This window comes from Phoca vitulina, unplaced genomic scaffold (genome assembly GCF_004348235.1).
Source record: "Phoca vitulina isolate PV1807 unplaced genomic scaffold, GSC_HSeal_1.0 scaffold1, whole genome shotgun sequence".
Lineage (NCBI taxonomy): Eukaryota > Metazoa > Chordata > Mammalia > Carnivora > Phocidae > Phoca > Phoca vitulina.
The window spans coordinates 102,091,442-102,108,089 of record NW_022589704.1 but is presented as its reverse complement, the minus strand read 5'-3'; the positions used below and the strand labels follow the sequence as shown (position 1 = coordinate 102,108,089).

At 42.2% G+C, this 16,648-nt stretch overlaps 1 protein-coding gene across 23 annotated transcripts in view; it reads left to right on the top strand.

Annotated features, from left to right (window-relative positions):
* CLASP1 (cytoplasmic linker associated protein 1) overlaps positions 1–16,648 on the top strand; it is a 262,250-nt gene that overhangs the window by 116,712 nt on the left and 128,890 nt on the right. The window contains exon 1 of one of the 23 annotated variants that reach the window (XM_032412353.1): positions 2,296–3,981. The exons of the other annotated variants lie outside the window; for them this stretch is intronic. Within the exon in view, the coding sequence (XP_032268244.1) occupies positions 3,966–3,981 (16 nt within the window). The 5' untranslated portion in view covers positions 2,296–3,965. Of the gene's footprint in view, positions 1–2,295; positions 3,982–16,648 lie in introns of those variants that run through there. 23 annotated transcript variants of the gene reach the window in all.

Here is a 16,648-nt window from a genome sequence, read left to right as displayed (position 1 = left end):
TTACTAGGATCATATGGTATTTCTAATTTTTTGAGGAACCTCCAGTTTGTTTTCCACGGTGGTTGCACAAATTTACATTCCCATCAACAGTGCACTGTACATACTTGCCAGCACTTGTTATTTCTTATCTTTTTGATTCTACCCATATGACAGGTGTAAGGTGATATCTAATTATGGTTTTGATTTGCACATTTCCCTGATAATCAGTGATGTTGAGCATCTTCTCATGTGTCTCTTGGCATCTATATATCTTTGGTAAAATGTCTATTCAGGTTCCTGCCCATATTTTAATTGGATTGTTTGTTTTTTTGGTGTTTAGTTGTATAAGTTATCTATATATGTTGGATATTAACTCTGTATTGGATAAAGCATTTGCAGATACTTCTCCCTTTCAGTAGATTGCCTTTTTGTTTTGTTGATGGTTTCCTTTGCTGTACAAAAGTTTTCTATTTTGATGTAGTCCTGATAGTTTATTTTTGCTTTTGTTCCTCTTGTAATCTATGAAAATGTTGGTAAGGTTGATGTCCAAGAAATTACTGCCTATGTTTTCTTTTATGAGTTTTATAGTTTCAGGTCTCACATTTAGGTCCTTAATCCATTTTGAGTTTATTTTTGTGCATAGTGTAAGAAAGTGGTTCAGTTTTATTCTTTTGCAGGTAGCTGTCCAGTTTCCCAACACCATTTATTTTGTAATTTCAAGTTTTTTTTTAAAAGATTTTATTTATTTATTTGACAGGGAGAGTCAGCACAAGTGGGGGGAGGGGGTGAATGGCAAAGGGAGAAGGAGAAGCAGGCTTCCCACTGAGCAGGGAGCCTTAAAAGCGGCGCCTGGGTGGCTCAGTTGTTAAGCGTCTGCCTTCTGCTCGGGTCATGGTCCCGGGGTCCTGGGATCAAGCCCCACTTTGGGCTCCCTGCTCGGCGGGAGGCCTGCTTCTCCCTCTCCCACTCCCCCTGCTTGTGTTCCCTCTCTCGCTGTGTCTCTCTCTGTCAAATAAATAAATAAAATCTTTAAAAAAAAAATCTTAAAAAAAAAAAGAAAAAAGGGGGGGCTCTATGCCAGGACCCTGAAATCATGACCTGAACCGAAGGCAGACGCTTAACCAACTGAGCCACCCAGGTGCCCCCGGTGGTTTCAAGTTTTTATTTAAATTCCAGTTAGTTAACATATAGCATAATACTAGTTTCAGGACCAACACTGTTTATTGAAAAGACAGTCTTTTCCCCATTATATAGTCTTGCTCCCTTTGTCATAGATTAATTAACTATATAAACATTGGTTTATTTCTAGGCTCTCTCTTCTGTTCCATTGATTTATGTGTCAGTTTTTGTGCTGGTACCATACTGTTTGGACTAGCATGTCTTTGTAGTATATCTTTAAATCTAGAATTGTGATACCTCCAGCTTTGTTCTGCTTTTTCCTAGTTGGTTTGGCAGTTTAGAGTCTTTTGTTGCTCCATACAAATTTTAGGATTATTATAATTTTGTGAAAAAATGCTATTGGTATTTTGACAGGAGTTACATTGAATCTATAGGTTGCTTTCGATAATATGGACATTTTAACAATATTAATTCTTTCAGTCCATGAATGAGCATGGTATATCTTTTCATTTGTGTATGTCATCTTAGTTTCTATTATCAGTGTTTTAGTTTTCAGAGTACAGGTCCTCACCTCTGTTAAGTTTATTATTTCTAGGTGTTTTTTTCCTTTCAGTGCAATTGCAAATGGAATTGTTTTCTTAATTTCATTTTCTACTACTTTGTTTTGGTGTATAGGAGTGCAACAGATTTCTGTATACTAATTTTGTATCCTGCAAACTTTACTGGATTCGTTTATAAGTTCTAATAGTATTTTGCGGGGGGGGGAGAGTCTTGAGAGTTTTCTTTGTATAGTATCATGTCTGCATATAGTGACAGCTTTACTTTCTCCTTACCAATTTGGATGCCTTTATTTCTTTTCCTTGTCCGATTGCTGTTCTTTGCCCATTTTTAAATTGGTGTTTGTTTGTTTTTTTGTTCTTGAACTATAAGAATTCTTTATATATTCTGGACATAAGACTCTTACCAGATACATGATTTGCAAATATTTTTCTCTGTTCTGTTGTCTTTTTTTACTTGGTTGGTATTTAAAAGTTTTTAATTTTTATGAAATTTGTCATTTTTTTTGTTGTTACTTGTGAACGGTAACCTTCTGAGTAAGAAAAGCTCTGGATTTGAGCTAAGTTGAAAGAAACTATTTAATATAATAATAGTTACATTATTGCTTATAGTTATTGCTTCCCTACGGCAATACTTGTAGGGAAGAGATGAGTTTCATTGCAGGTTCTATTTCTTGACATGTTCAAAATTAGGTGGTTCTAAGATGTGTAATTATGTTTATGTAAAGCCCATGGACTTAATTTTTTTTAAATGCAGAATTGTGACTAAAAAACAGTAATGGAAAAGCAGCTGAAGAGCAATTGGAAAGGAGTGTCCTATCTGTAATAGAACACTTCATCTTTGTAGGATTCTTTTTTGTTGCTAGGTTACCCAAAGGCCTTTCAGCTTTGAATGGCAAGAATATGGGAGTTAAAAATATGTTGTTTTATAGATGTTTCTTTTTCTTTTTTTCCATCTGCATATAATTAGCAAACCCCTTGAAGCAAAAATTACAGTTTTGCCTTCCATGGGTTTCAAAAAGTAAATTATTTTCTATGTAAGTCTTTCTCTTAATCATGCAGATGTGCTTATGCTCACAGGCGAATTGGATTTTCAGCATGAAAGAGCCAGTAATTATAGACTAGTCAGTGTCCTTTATCTGCGGCCACTTAATGATCTTTAATTAGATTTGATTGAAGTGAGGCCCATGGACATTAGTTTGGTTAAAAATGTGCACGCTTTCGAGTTTCTTGAGCAAAGCTAACATGTTTATGAGGAAAGAATGAAAGTATCATGCTGGTTAAATCTGTGAAAATTCCATAATAAACCTGTAGCTAAAGAAAAAGTTAAAATATTGATTGCTGACAAAACTATAAACCAAATAACAGATAATCATAAAATTATCAACTCTAATACATGCATGTATCTACAGCATCATTTTACTGCCAACTGCATTCTGCCTTATGTTTTTCTACTAAAAAATAATTCTATAATTTGAAAAATGTTAGATGTCATTTTTAAGTTGTTAGAAATGAGAAATACCTGTGCAAATCTGAAAGCGACTAGACCAATTTTGAATTGTTAGGTAAGATTTGAATTGTTGCCCAGTGTAGCTAGGACAAAGCATTCATTTAAAGGTGAATTGAGTGTCTTCTTTGTTAAGAAGCCAAGCCATTATTATTGTGTAGCCTAAAAACCGTAATTGTGAGTAAGTGGATCAGGTGCTGGTAATGGGCTCCCATCCCCTCGCCTGCTTGTTTATTAGACTCTGTATATTATAAGGTCTGGGGTTCTGGTTCAGTATCTTAGGAAAGTGTTTCCATAGTCACAGATCCAGGGATAATATGGTATAAGGCTAGCAAGTATACTGCACTCTCATAAGGACAAGACCACCTAAAATAGCCTGGGAGAGACTGTTTCTGATACCAGTTTAAGTAGCTTAAGCTGCAACTGACAGCTTCATCCTCTGTTTGGAAGTAAAGCTTGCTTTTTTGATACTATTCTTAAGGTTTATGTTAGGAATGTTCTTCCCTGTTTTTTCAAGGGGAAAAATCAGATAGTTAAAAAATTTTTTTAATACGAGTTTTAAAGAAGGCTCTCCTACATGAGTAAAGTCAGATGGAGAAGGTTCACCTCCCACTCAGTCCCCCTTTTAAAACAAGCACTTATATATAGTCCAGGCTTTTATTTTGGAAGAGGGTGGCAGTTGCCATTGGTGCAGATCACACTGAAGAAGTCGTGTGGGTGGAGAGTTGGCTGATGCTTAAGTTGCTGTGAGTAGGTATAGCTTTCAGAGCAGTGTTTGTATTGTACCAAGATCCCTGACAATCATGACTACTGGGAAAGGTAGGCTATTCTAATGTATTTTGAAATGCATTTGTAATTATTAAATAAATAACGTACTTAAGATATTTTATAGTTGCTTTGATAACTAAAAATTGTGGATGAAACTTAGGAAAAGAATTGCTATGAATATTTCCATGTTGGCAGAGAAGAAATTGTGAAATGTACAGATGTATTAACATTAATGTTGACCTTCGAGAACTAGGGAGAAAGAGGAAGTAGGCACAAGAAGCGAGATTAGCTGTGTTTCATCTTTTCATTTCTTGTGCTTTAAATTTTTTTCTGTAACTCTTGTATTCACAGTATGTGGGTTATGAAAATAAATTATTTTGCGATTCAAGACATTTGTTACTGAGTATAAGCTGTCTCAAAGGAATCTGCTGGCCAGAAATTTCTAAGCTTTTTCAACAGTGGATAGAGAAAATGCATATAACTCATAGCAGTGTAGGGATGCTGCTTCTGTCTCGAGAATCACTGTGTAAGATTTTTCCTTCCCTGTGAAGACTGGCATTTTAAAAATGCAGAAATGAAACTGAAAAACTACAAAAGAAGAATTGTTTTTGCCAAAGTCTTACCGATTAGCCTTCGGTCTTTGCATGGAGGTTTTACCCAGGTTTTGGTAGCACTGAAATGATTTGAGAAAACGCCTCCATGAGAACAGGTTTGTGTTTGAAGAAGGTGCAGTTGATGTGATATGAACAACCCGTGTGTGGCTGCCCTGCCTTCCTGTGGGGCGCTCTTTCTCGCAGGCTTTTAATTTGTTGTCTCTGAAGGATCTTTCCAAACCCTTCAACTGAAACAGGTATTACACAGAGTAAAATTGTGCAGGATAACAAGTGTTCTTCCGCCTCCCACTGCGGGGAAACTGGCACACATCCAGCTCACTTGTTCTCTGTTTATTTTGTAGTGGTGATTGTCACCGTGTCTGTCTATCTTAAGCTAACTTTGGTTAAGTTTGCTGCAAATGGTCATGTTGGAAGAAGCTGCATTTCTGCATGTTATGTTTTAAAATTGAGAATGTGAAGTATACAGTGCTGGTGTTCCTTTTTATTTCGTCCTTCATTACAGGACTCTGTATTCAGGTTAAGCCGCTGTGGGAAATCAATACCTGGGCAGGAGAGTTAAATAATTCATGTTCTGAAGTGACCTTTTTCAGATCTCTTCATTTGAGGATTTGAAAGTGTGTTTCTTATAAGTGGCATTTGTCTTATGTTGTTCTATTTTCGACTTTTTTTTTTTTAAATAGGGCAAAATAATTGTGGGAGTTGACTGTGTCATGTCAAAGGCTATGGAGAAAGCCCGTGGATCTGGGTTTAAAATAGACTGTCCTTTCGCTTGATAATTCCTTTCAAGTTGCCTATCTCATTAGTCACTGTTACTTGAAATGCAGCCTACTAAGCATTGGTAACTTTTACCCTAAAGGACTGCAGATACGGTAGGAAACGAGGATTACAAGCTGCTTCTTGGAGCAGTGGCTTGTTTGAATCTTCCTCTGTCAGTCCACGATTAATAAAGGGCCCATGAACAACCTGCAAAATAGAATATCAGCCATTTTACCACAATGGTGTATCAAGTATTTTAGTATTTTCAGAGCACGTTCCTGAAGGTTTGTTGGTTATTTTTGATTCTTCACAGCAGTTCCTTACGGAGTAATAGGCAGAGTAGCTTTCCAATACGGACACAGGAGGTTTCAGGTTTGCTGTAATTGGCTTGGTGGCCGGACAGAGAGCAGAGCGCTGGATTTTGCCTTCTTGAACCAGTCCTCCTGGCAAGCTCAGTGCTTCTTCCCTGCCGTTAGGATAAACCATTGGCTCTGTTTTTTTCTTTGATTCTCAAATCGTGCTATTTTTAGTAGTTGTCTTAGAGAATAATTTAAAAATGAAAGCATTCAAGGAGACATTAAACCAGGCTTTACAAGTTTTAGATGCCCCAGAAGTGGAATGTTCCTAGTCAGTTGTTTGCCCAGCGAGGGGCTGAGGGAGGTAATTCTGGGAGATGGAATTATACTATGAACATGATGAGTTTGTTTTTCAAAGCACTTCGGTATTGCTGGGGGGGGAAAGTGCAGGAAGAAGATGGGCAAGTGCCTCGCATGCTGAGCTGAGAAACCCAGATTTTGATTGTAGGCCACTGACTGCTCAAAGTTAAATTTTTAAAATTGGGTTTGCAGGGAGAGAGACTAATACAGGGTGGCCAATTTTAACCTTACCCAAGTATAACAACAAGATTTAAACCAACCCTTGGTATTTCATAAAACCCAGGACATTAACACCAGTAAAGAAAAATAAGGTGTAATTTAGGGTAAAGGATAATCCAGTAAGTGAAAAAAATGTAAATCTATGAGGAGTTGACAGGTTTTCCCTTATAGTTCTTTGATGCAGACTAGTGTGAATCATCAAAAAGTGTCCCCAGTCCTTTAAGTGGTTTTGGGGACTACTGGTCTAGGTGACTGGATTATAAATGCACAGGTGACTTTGGGGCAGGAATGAGTAAGCATGTGGACACTGGAACCCCTCAGGCCGAGTGTAGGTGCTGTGCCTGAATGAGCACTGTGACCCGGGGCAGGCTCCCTGTCAGCCTCGACTTCCTCCTGTGTGAGCTGGGGGTGACAAGTCCTGCACCACTGGGAGGAGAAAGTGAGACAGTGCACATAGGTAATTTGGCGCAGGACCTCGCCCATAGATACTGTCCTGTGTGATATAGGGACACAGTCCACTGTGGCAGCATCTGATGATATGATGGGAGGTAGAAGTTGGACTTAGGTTTAAAATGATACGGTTTATCTTTTTGCACAGATACGGAAACTCTCTTAAGAAAAAACAAGATGCAGAATCAGATATATAATAATATCCCTTAAAAAGAAACTGCCACCCAGTGCCTAGATCTTGGTTTCCACTACCACTAGGGCTCTCCGGGAAATGGCTGATTCTAGGGCCGGAGCAGAGACTATTCAGGATGAGCCTTTTGCATGTCCTGGTGCCAGAAAGTAAGAAAGTGCCCCAAAGGCAAAGGACAACGATGATGGGGTTAGGACAAAAGGACCCAGGAGTCAACTGTGAGAGATTTCCAGTGGCCACAGCTGGAACATCGAGCAATAAAATAATGTAGTATTGGATTGTAACCCACAGTATAAAATAAGTATTGATGAGTCCATACTGATAAAAATGAATGATTGAATAAATATCTAAATGGGGGAGGAGAGAGAAATCTCTGCAGAATTGCTCCAAATCATTCATGTAGCTACTCTACCCTAGAGGCAGAGAGCCTAGCTTCCTACTCTGTATGTAATGTGCACAGTGACTTCCTTCCAGAGAGTACAGCATGGACAAGAGGGAGCCGAGGAACTTTACAGTGGAGAAACCTGGCCAACACCGCCTCAGCCAGGTGATCAGGGTCAACATCAGCAGGCTTGTTGAGAGCATGTACTTTGATAGTGTGATAGGAATGGCATTTACCTCTGTGGTCTTCCTCCCTAAAACCCCTACGCTCTGTCTAAATATGACCAAACCTCAGGTAAACCCAGTTTGAGGGATATGCTATAAACTGCAGAACCAGTACTGCTCAAAACTGTCAAGGTCAGGGGCGCCTGGGTGGCTCAGTCAGTTAATCATCTGCTTTTGGCTCAGGTCATGATCCCAGGTTCCTGGGATGGAGCCCCGCATCGGGACAGATAAAGGACAGTAGGGAAACAGTAAGGAACTTGGAATAAACTATGGGCTTGAGTTAATAATAGTATATCAGTATCGGTTCACTAGTTATAATAAATACACTAACGTTAGGTGTTAATAATAGGGAGATTGAAGGTGGGGTATTGGGACCTCTCTTTTCTGCAACTCTGATATAGTCCCAATTATAAACAAAAAACCAGTAATGAGTAAGGGAGTTGGAAGAGAAAGCTTTTTGTTTTTATTTTGCTTTCTTCTGGTGATACTTGATTTATTTAACCATGCTTATGCATGTGTTAATTTTGTTCTCTGAAAAAGGTTACATAATTTATCTGGGCGGCAGAATTAATTGCTTTTATTATGTTTTTAATTGTTCTGTGTATTTAAAACACCTAATATTATTTATTAAAAAATAAAATCGGAGACAAAGAGAACCAGTTATAGAGGACTATTTCGGTAACAGAAATCTACCTAAGAGATGAGGAAGCCCTGAATTGGGACAGCCTCAGTGTGACCAGAGAAGGAGTACATGAGAGACGGCTAGAGGCAGCCCTGGCCACACTTGGTGATTATTTGGGTGGTGCGTGGGGAGGACACCGTGGGAGATGGTAAGGGCGTAGGAAAAGCTGAGAAGAATTCTGTGTTTTGGCTTGACTGACTGGGTGGGTGGTGGTAGAATTAGCGGAAGGAGGAGACTTGGAGGGTGGCAGGTTTTGAGGATAGGGAGATGATTATAGTTTTGGACATTTCAACTTAGAATTTTGATTTGTTATGTGGGTTTGGTTCAAGTGGGTTTGTATCTCAGAGTAGACACGGGCCTGGGGCTGGGGCTGGTATTGAGAGAGTAAGATTAGAATGTAGGTGTTTATTCTCAACTGTCATCTTATTTCTCTGCCTTTTTTTTTTTTTTTTTTTTAATTTATTTGAGAGAGAGAGAGAGTGAAAGAGAGAGCACAAGAGGGGGTAGGGTCAGAGGGAGAAGCAGACTCCCCACCGAGCAGGGAGCCTGATGCGGGATTCGATCCCGGGACTCCGGGATCATGACCCTAGCCGAAGGCAGCCGCCCAACAAACTGAGCCACCCAGGCGCCCCTTCTCTGCCTTCTTATACAGAAGTATTATTTGCCTCTGTTGGGTTCTTGAGAATGAAATCATTAGAGTAGGGGATGGCTGATTTGAAGGGTTATTGCACAAGAGGCAGGTAGCTCTTGGGGCAGTCACATTGTTGTGGGAAACTTTTCCAAATTTGGCTGTGAATTTTTCCAGCTGACTCACTTTTGTGTCTTCATGTGGTCATAAAGAAGAATTGGGTCATGATTGGCACGGCAATCATTAAAATGATATTTCCGTTAAGAGTGCAAGGTGAAGATCTGATATCTGACATTTATTACATATATTGCCCTTTTAGGGCAAGCTCAAGAGTGAAGTAAGTACTGTGGTTGAAAGGAGAAAAGAATATTTAATCAGTGAAAGGATACACTGTGATTTTTGTTACTGTGACATTCAGAAATTAAGGTGTTGAAATACTAGTTGTTGATTCATAGAAGTTCACTTTTAGCTTTCATCACCGACATACAGACTGTTCACAGCCCTTAAGAGTTGCTTAAAACGCCTCCCTTTCCTAAGTGATAGTAAAAATTTAAGTCTGAGGATATTCATTTAAAATAAACATCTGCGCTGTACCTATTGAGTACTTTTGTGAGAAATAAGTAACTATTTATTTTAAAGTTCTTATTTATTTATTTGTGAGCGAGTGCAGCGAGGAGGGGTAGAGGGAGAGGGAGAGAGAGTCTCAACCAGACTGTGTGCTGAGTGTGGAACCTGACGGGGGGTTCGATCCCATGACCCTGAGATCATGACCTGAGCCAAAACCACGAGTCGGATGCTCAGCTGACTTCACCACCCAGGCGCCCCAGAAATAAGCAACAATTTAAATGCGCTACTTTTCTCTACCTTATTACCACACAGAAGTTTGGGGTTATTATTACGGTTATATTAGTAACGATGACCAGTTCCTGGTAGACACGGCTATGTACTGGTGCGCGTAGGGGTGCCTGTCCTTGCAGCTGCCAGCCTTCTTGGTTTATGGTCTTCAGATACATTGTTCCCATTGGAATACACTTGACTCATCACACCCCACTTATTTTCTCGGTTTGCAGGCATCATTTTTCAGGATGCACAGGCTTCCCTGGGAGGAATGCCTTCTCTGGACCTCTGTAGCCTCTAGGAGTTTGCTTTCCAAAGGTTCACCATGCTGCCTGGCTGGCAGCTCTGAGAGTAGGGATGAGACTCTGTTTTGTTCTCTCGGTTGTCAGCACCCAGCTCAGGGCCTGGCACAGAATGAGCATTTTAAAAACATCTGAATACACAAATAAAAGTCATATGAATAATCTTCATTGTATAGATGAGAAACAGGCTCAGAGAATTTCAGTAACTTGTCTAAACTAAGAAACGTTCCCAGGATTTTTGAAGCCTGGAGAGTTTTTTGAAGTCTGTGTACCTTTCACCACTCTCCATGCTACCTCCCCAGGTTAGAGTCCCATGTGAAAGATTGGACTCCAATTATTGTTTCATTTCTTTCGGGAAACTGTACACTATCTAATTGATTTACCCCCAGTGCTGGAACTGCCAGAACCTTTCTTCAGCATGAATGTGAGTATAGCTCTGAGGTCAGGAGGCTTTCACTGGTCCGCCCCCCCACCCCGCCCCATGATGTGCATGCACACAGAGGCTGCTCCCAGCTTCCCCCTACCCGGGAGCTAAGGCAGCTCCATAACCTGACCACACTGCATGGGACAGCTTCTGTATGATGTCCCATCTGGCCCGATGCCCAGTCATCGAGAACACATTTACCCAGTGACCTTTGGAATGAAGAGGCTTGATCGAGCCAGGCAGATGCAAAGTTCTTGTAACGTTGTTAGAATGGGCTTCATGGAGTCTTCTTATAACCAGGTTCAAGGTGGAATAGGTGTATACATTTGATTTTTTTAAAAAAAAAAATGAAATTGGGAAAAAACCACAATTGAAAGGCCCCCTTTTTTTATCTTAAAATTCATTTTTAGCATCTTCCATTTACTTGGGTATATTTGTACAGAAATGAAAACTGTGCTTTATACTGTAGTCACTTACCTGCAGGTCAGGCCGCAATAAGCTGTGGGGCAGCTGCTTGCATATGCCCGTGGCCTTTGAGGCTGGGCCCAAGCGTCAGAAATTGGTGGCACTTTTTCAAAGAGGAAGAGTAACCTCCTGGTAGGGCCCCTTTTCCTGCTGAAAGAGTGATCTCTACCCTGGTGCTTAATCAAAGGCATTCTTTTGCTTCATTGTTCATAGTAAATTGGACCCTTCCTCCTACTCTTTCTCCCCTCCTACTCTTGAATTCCCAGTCCATGACAGATGCCTGAGTAATCCTCCTCACCTTTGTAGATGAGCGATATGCCTTTGGTGAAAGCCCTTCAGAATGATTTGGCCTTCCCTGAACCACCCTATCCAAACTGTCTCTCACTGCCCCCTGTGAAATTTTTCCTGCTTCTGTTCCAGGACGCTGTTCTTTTCCCGCATCCCCTTTTCACAGATTTGTGTTAACAAATGTTCACTCTTTGTACTGGAAGTTCCCTGTGGGCAGTTAGCATGCGTGTGTTGTTCTTACCGTATTCCCAGGCCCTAGCAAAGTGCCTGAAAGCTAGTAGATCCTCATGCGTTTGTTGAATGAATAGACAAAGGAAGGAGGTAGTTATCCAAGACAGGTGGCAACTAGCCTGCTAATCCTTCTATAAATTACCTTGGCTGTTCTTCCTGTAAGCAAATTAATGCTTTGCTCCTGAACTTAGCGCTTCAGAAAGAGAATCTCTTGTCTCCTTTCCATTTTGTTTTCATTCCTTTCCTTTCTGCCTCTTGTCTTCCCCGCTCCCCACCATTTCCTCATGTAACTTTCCCCTTTCCCCTCCTCCTGCCTCTAAGGAGCCCCTTACCTACTGGAAGAGAATCCCAGCCTCTTGGGTTGGAGCATGGTTTTTAGCTGGACTAAGGGTCTGTGATGGGGTCCAGGACCCCAGCCCTATCTGGTGTGCTCAGAAGTTCCCTGCAAGGTCGGGTTTGTGCCCAACAAAGCAGACAGGGGAGAATAGGATGGCAGTGCTCATAAATTGGGTGGGAAATGCTGGTCTTCTTTGGCATAAATTGGGCAATATTATTATACGGGGAGTGCTGTGGGAAGCCATTACAGAGGTAATGGTGAGTGAGCCTTAGTGGTTGGCCGAGATAATGGGCAGGTCGAGTGTGGCACACTCACTTGACCTTATGCTTCGGGCTGGAAATAAGCAATTGATCAGTGTGACAGGACAGTTACCAAACAAATAACTTCACTAATATGCCTGTAATTTACAAAAAACTCTAACTAAGGATATCCTGTACCTTATGTCATATCACTATTTACCTGCACTTTCTCCCCTTAAAAGGACACTTGCTCACCACCTCCGTAATACTGATACCTCCCTAAGCTTTCCTTTGCTTGCTTCCTGTTTGTAGTCTGCAGTCGTGTGGCCTTACACACGGCCGTGCATCAGAAAGTCCTTAGAAGCTCTTAGCTGGCAGATACTCAGTCTGGATCATTCTCTAGACAAATGACAGCAACAAACCTGAGTGTCGTTTGCAATTAATGGTACCCGAATGTAATTAAAAGAATTTTAGAAAGCTAACTACTTGAAATTTTGAAACAAGTTATTCTTGATTTATATTACTTTTTGCTTTGTAATTATAAAATAATTACCGCAGTGTGAGCTACAGGTAGCTGTTGGAGCAGGAGCAGGCTCAGTAAGAGACAGTAGTGCCTTAGCAGGAGATTTGTTGGAAGCTTGTGTGTGTTAGTTATCAAAAAGCCCTATTTCTTATGAACATAGAAAACCGACTGTAATAGGACTTCTAACTTTTCAATTTGTAAGACTGAAGTTACTCAGATTTGAATGAACATTGGACCAAAGAAACAAACAGTAATAGTTGCAGAAAATACAACAGACCCAAACTCTTGATGCATTTACTCAGAGATACTTACCAGGAAAGGGCTCTTTTTCTTAAAACCAAACTATAAGGATTTCTTCACTACAGTGGTTAATTTTTCCCTAGGCTCTCTTTTTGAGCTCTCCTGAGCTTGACTGATCTGTTTCATAGGATTCAGTGTAGATTTTGATAAACTTATTTCCGAGGAGAAAAGCCTGAGAAGTGGCTAAAGGCTCATGGCCAGAGAATGAGAGTCACTAGTGACTTGATTAAATTCACTTTCTATCAGGCTCTGGGCAGCGGGCTAAAGCAGAATACAGAAAGGCCAGAGGACTTTTATTCCAGAACACCTTTGACATCTAAAGGAAAGTTATACCTATGGCTACTTCCTTAAGCCTCTTCTCCCCTCCTTCTCTTCCTCCAGCTACTGAAGTTTGGCTTAGGTGACTAATAGAGGGGGTAAGAGGGTCCCAGCTCTGTGAACCTGGCAGGCAGAGGAAGCAGGAGAAGCTCTTTTAGGGAAGGCTCTTTCTGCTTTTGTCCTACCCTGGATCTTTCCAGAGTTGAAGGCACTAACTCACAGTTGTCTGGGAATGATGGTCCTTAACAGCATGTAAAACCAGGTTTTCAGTCTGCCTAAGAGCTCCTGTGGCTCACCCGAAGACGTTAATATGGAGTCAGGTCAAGTGTTCACAGAGCTCAGTGGCTCGCCGTTCTAGCAGTAAGGGTAGTTTATTCCCATCTTCCCTAATTCCCCCTCTGGGGATGTCTTTGATGCTCAGGATATTAGCAGTCTCTTTGTGTTCCCTTCCTTTTGGTTTGGTTCCTGGGGTGAGTTTATGAGTTTATAGTCTTTCTGAGGTGTGTTGGGAGATACTCTTCCTCAAGATTGATCTGTACCGGATTATTGCTGTGTTGCTGTAGGTTCTTTTCTCTGGGGGAAGGTACAGTATTAACAGGGTTTTCGTTTAAATTGGGCTTTCAGATGGGTCAAGAGATACTAACTTCTGTAACCCTAACTGCTGGGCATGACTTGGGGACTTTGCCTTCAGTTCTCTGCTCCTTGGTGCCCAAGATGTGGTCCCAGAGTAGTGGGGCTTCTGGACCCCTGTGTGTGCAGAAGGCAGCTGGCCAGTTGGTTCATTATTCTTGTCAGAAATTCCTTGCCAGTCCTACATCTGCCCAGGAGTCGTCTTTGGAATTTGTTCTCACTGTATATTCACTCAGCATGGTAGTCCAAGGTGTTCCTGAATTATGTCAGATGTGTGCACATTTAAAACCTCTCCCATCCCCAGTCACTGTTAAGTCCCTCGATACTGGACACAAGTAATAGAGTGAGTCATGTCGGAGGGTTTGTAGGCGGGCACAGTAGATCCTTTCTGAATTTATTTGGCCCTGTTCTACTTACTCCTGTTCTCTATTCGTTTGAATATCCTGTGTGTTCCTTTAGCAAAATATCACACTGAATCATAACAGCTGCTGGTTGTATATGTCTGTTCCCTGTGTTGGGCTGTGAGCTCTATAGAGTGAGAACCATGACTTGTCTGCCTGCATTTCAGCTCCCAGCAGAGTACCTGGCACACAGTCGTGCTTGATAAATAGCTGCTGAAGAGGCGAAGGAAGGAGAGTGCATGTGCTGTGTTCTTTGTGTTCAGAATAGGCATCCACTCCGGTGGCCCCCAGTGAGAGGAGACTGATGCTTCTGGGCATCCATCCAGGTTTAGTCTAGAAGGGACAGAGGGACTACTTTGAGACCAAACCACCTCTCAGCTGACCCTGTGCCCTGGACTTGAACTTCTAAGTTACAGAGAGGCAGGTTTTAAAAATTGTTACCGCTTAGCAGAGGCATATCCCTAATTTACCTCTCTTTTCTCTTCCTTATAAATGCCTAATTTCTTTTCTGAGAAATTTCTCACACCTGAGAAAACTGTTGTTGAGACCATCCCCGAGGCATCTTGACAAGTGGGCAGCTGGATCCTTTGCTTTTAGAGACAGCTCTAGGGAAGGTGGTTTGACCGGGCCTTCCCTTTCTCAAAAATGCCCATACGGTTTTTTTCTGCTGTATAACCTGAATTTTTGTATGCCTCTTAAGAGCATTTTAAAAATATCTACTCCTGGGGGAGCCTGAGTTGGTCAGGCGTCTGACTCGGATTTGGCTCGGGTCGTGGTTCTCGTCGGTTGTGTGGTCAAACGTGCGTCAAGCTTCACACTCAGTAGGGAGTCTGCTTGAGGTTCTCTCTCGGTCTGCTTCTGCCCCTTCCCCCGCTCACACACACTCTCTCAGTTTCTCTCTCTCTCTCTCAAATAAATAAATAAATCTTAAAACAAAACAAAACAAAAAACACAGCTACTCCTGGGGTGCCTGGCTGGCTTAGTTGGAAGAGCATGCAGCTCTTGATCTCAGGGCTTGTGAGTTCGAGCCCCACATTGGCTGTAGAGATTCCTTAAGTAAATACATAACTAAAAAAACCCAAATCTCTTCCTGATTCTTCAGCTCCATCCACATATTTTTGAAGGGCTGGCTTTTTGTACTGACAGCATAACACAAACAGTGACGGTGTACATAGTTGCCATCGGCTGTGGGCCTGTGGTTTTTCTGTCTTCACGTATATCGTGTAATCTGCAGGAGATCCTTTCATCTGGCACAGAGATTCTCTGGGTTGCAAGTACAGGGAAACAAGCCCCACTGTGCGTGGGAAAAGGGAAATCAACTGGCTCCTGTGACTGGGTGTTGGGGAGGCTTCCCTGCGGTCTCTGAGGCGCCAGCTTGGTGTTGCCCTCCCTGCTCTCTCTCCACCTCTTGCTCTGCTTCCTTCCCGTTTGCTTCATGCTTAGACAGGTGCCTCCATGTTGTTGGCTCCCGCACTTCTGGGCTTGCATCTACACAGCCCCAAGTTCAGAAGAGAGAGGCTCCAGAATTAATTACTGCGGTGGCCCGGTTCGAGTCCTGAAGCTTTGGCCAGGCCTGGGTTTGCCCATTCCCCGAGGCAGGGGTGAGGTCACTCTGAGGGGGAGCGAGAGAAGGGTGGTCACCCAAGACTTGCTCTTTGCTGTCAGTGCAAGACGGGGTTGAGGCTGAGCAGGCAACACTTTGGATGCTCTAGGTGGGCACTAACTATTATCCCTTCTTTTCCACAGATCGGAAAACAGAGTGTATTTCCATTTTCTTTTTAAACCTTGAGGTTAGTCTTAATGTGACAGGGCAGGCCTGTGACTGATGGCCCCGCCTTTGGGCAGGCTCACTGCCAGCTCTGTCTTTCCTCTGCCACAAAATCATCCTCTGTTGTCCATACGTACCTACATCTCTCCTGAGCCTGCTCATTGTTACCTGCTCAGAAACCAGAGAGCAGCAGCCAGAACCCTTTCGGTCTGAAAGAAGGAATGAGCCTTGATCTGCACCTGCAGAAGGCACTTACCACTTCTTACCCGATGTGAACATTGCGCTCCCACCAGGGCCTCTAAGAAGCAGGTCTCGGTGGAGGTCTGCCTCACGACCTCCTTACATTCTCTTCCCCTCTCCAGTTTCCGATGGTGTTGTCTTTGCCTGTCTTCTCCCCAGTTTTTGCCCTTTTAGCTCCCTTTGTAAAGGATGAGTAAACCTAAACGAATTTTTGCCTCTTTATCCTGTCTCTTCTCGTTTTATCTGCACTAAGGGTGTCATGGCTGAGATAGTCTTAAATGCGCGCGCCCCCCCCCCCCCCCCAAGCTTCCTGGCAGCAAGTTCTTGGCTGAAAGAGTGGAAAGTGATCCCTCGCTGTGATGCTTGATGGTGTTTCAGGTTCGCCTTTTCTGTGGTAGAGTGGATTACCGGCGCCACAGGGGTAGCAGTAGCCCTTGTTAGCGCCTCTCGAGCTTCCATTATGCCATTTCCATTTTATACTGTGAAATATGCCAACGTTTCCAGCCAGGCTAAAGCTTATTCTATCCCTCGTGCCCTGACAAAAGCATTTCTTCGTTTTATTAATAGTGGAGAGGAATGGAACTTCTGGTTCAGGATATGGATAGTGTGAAGGG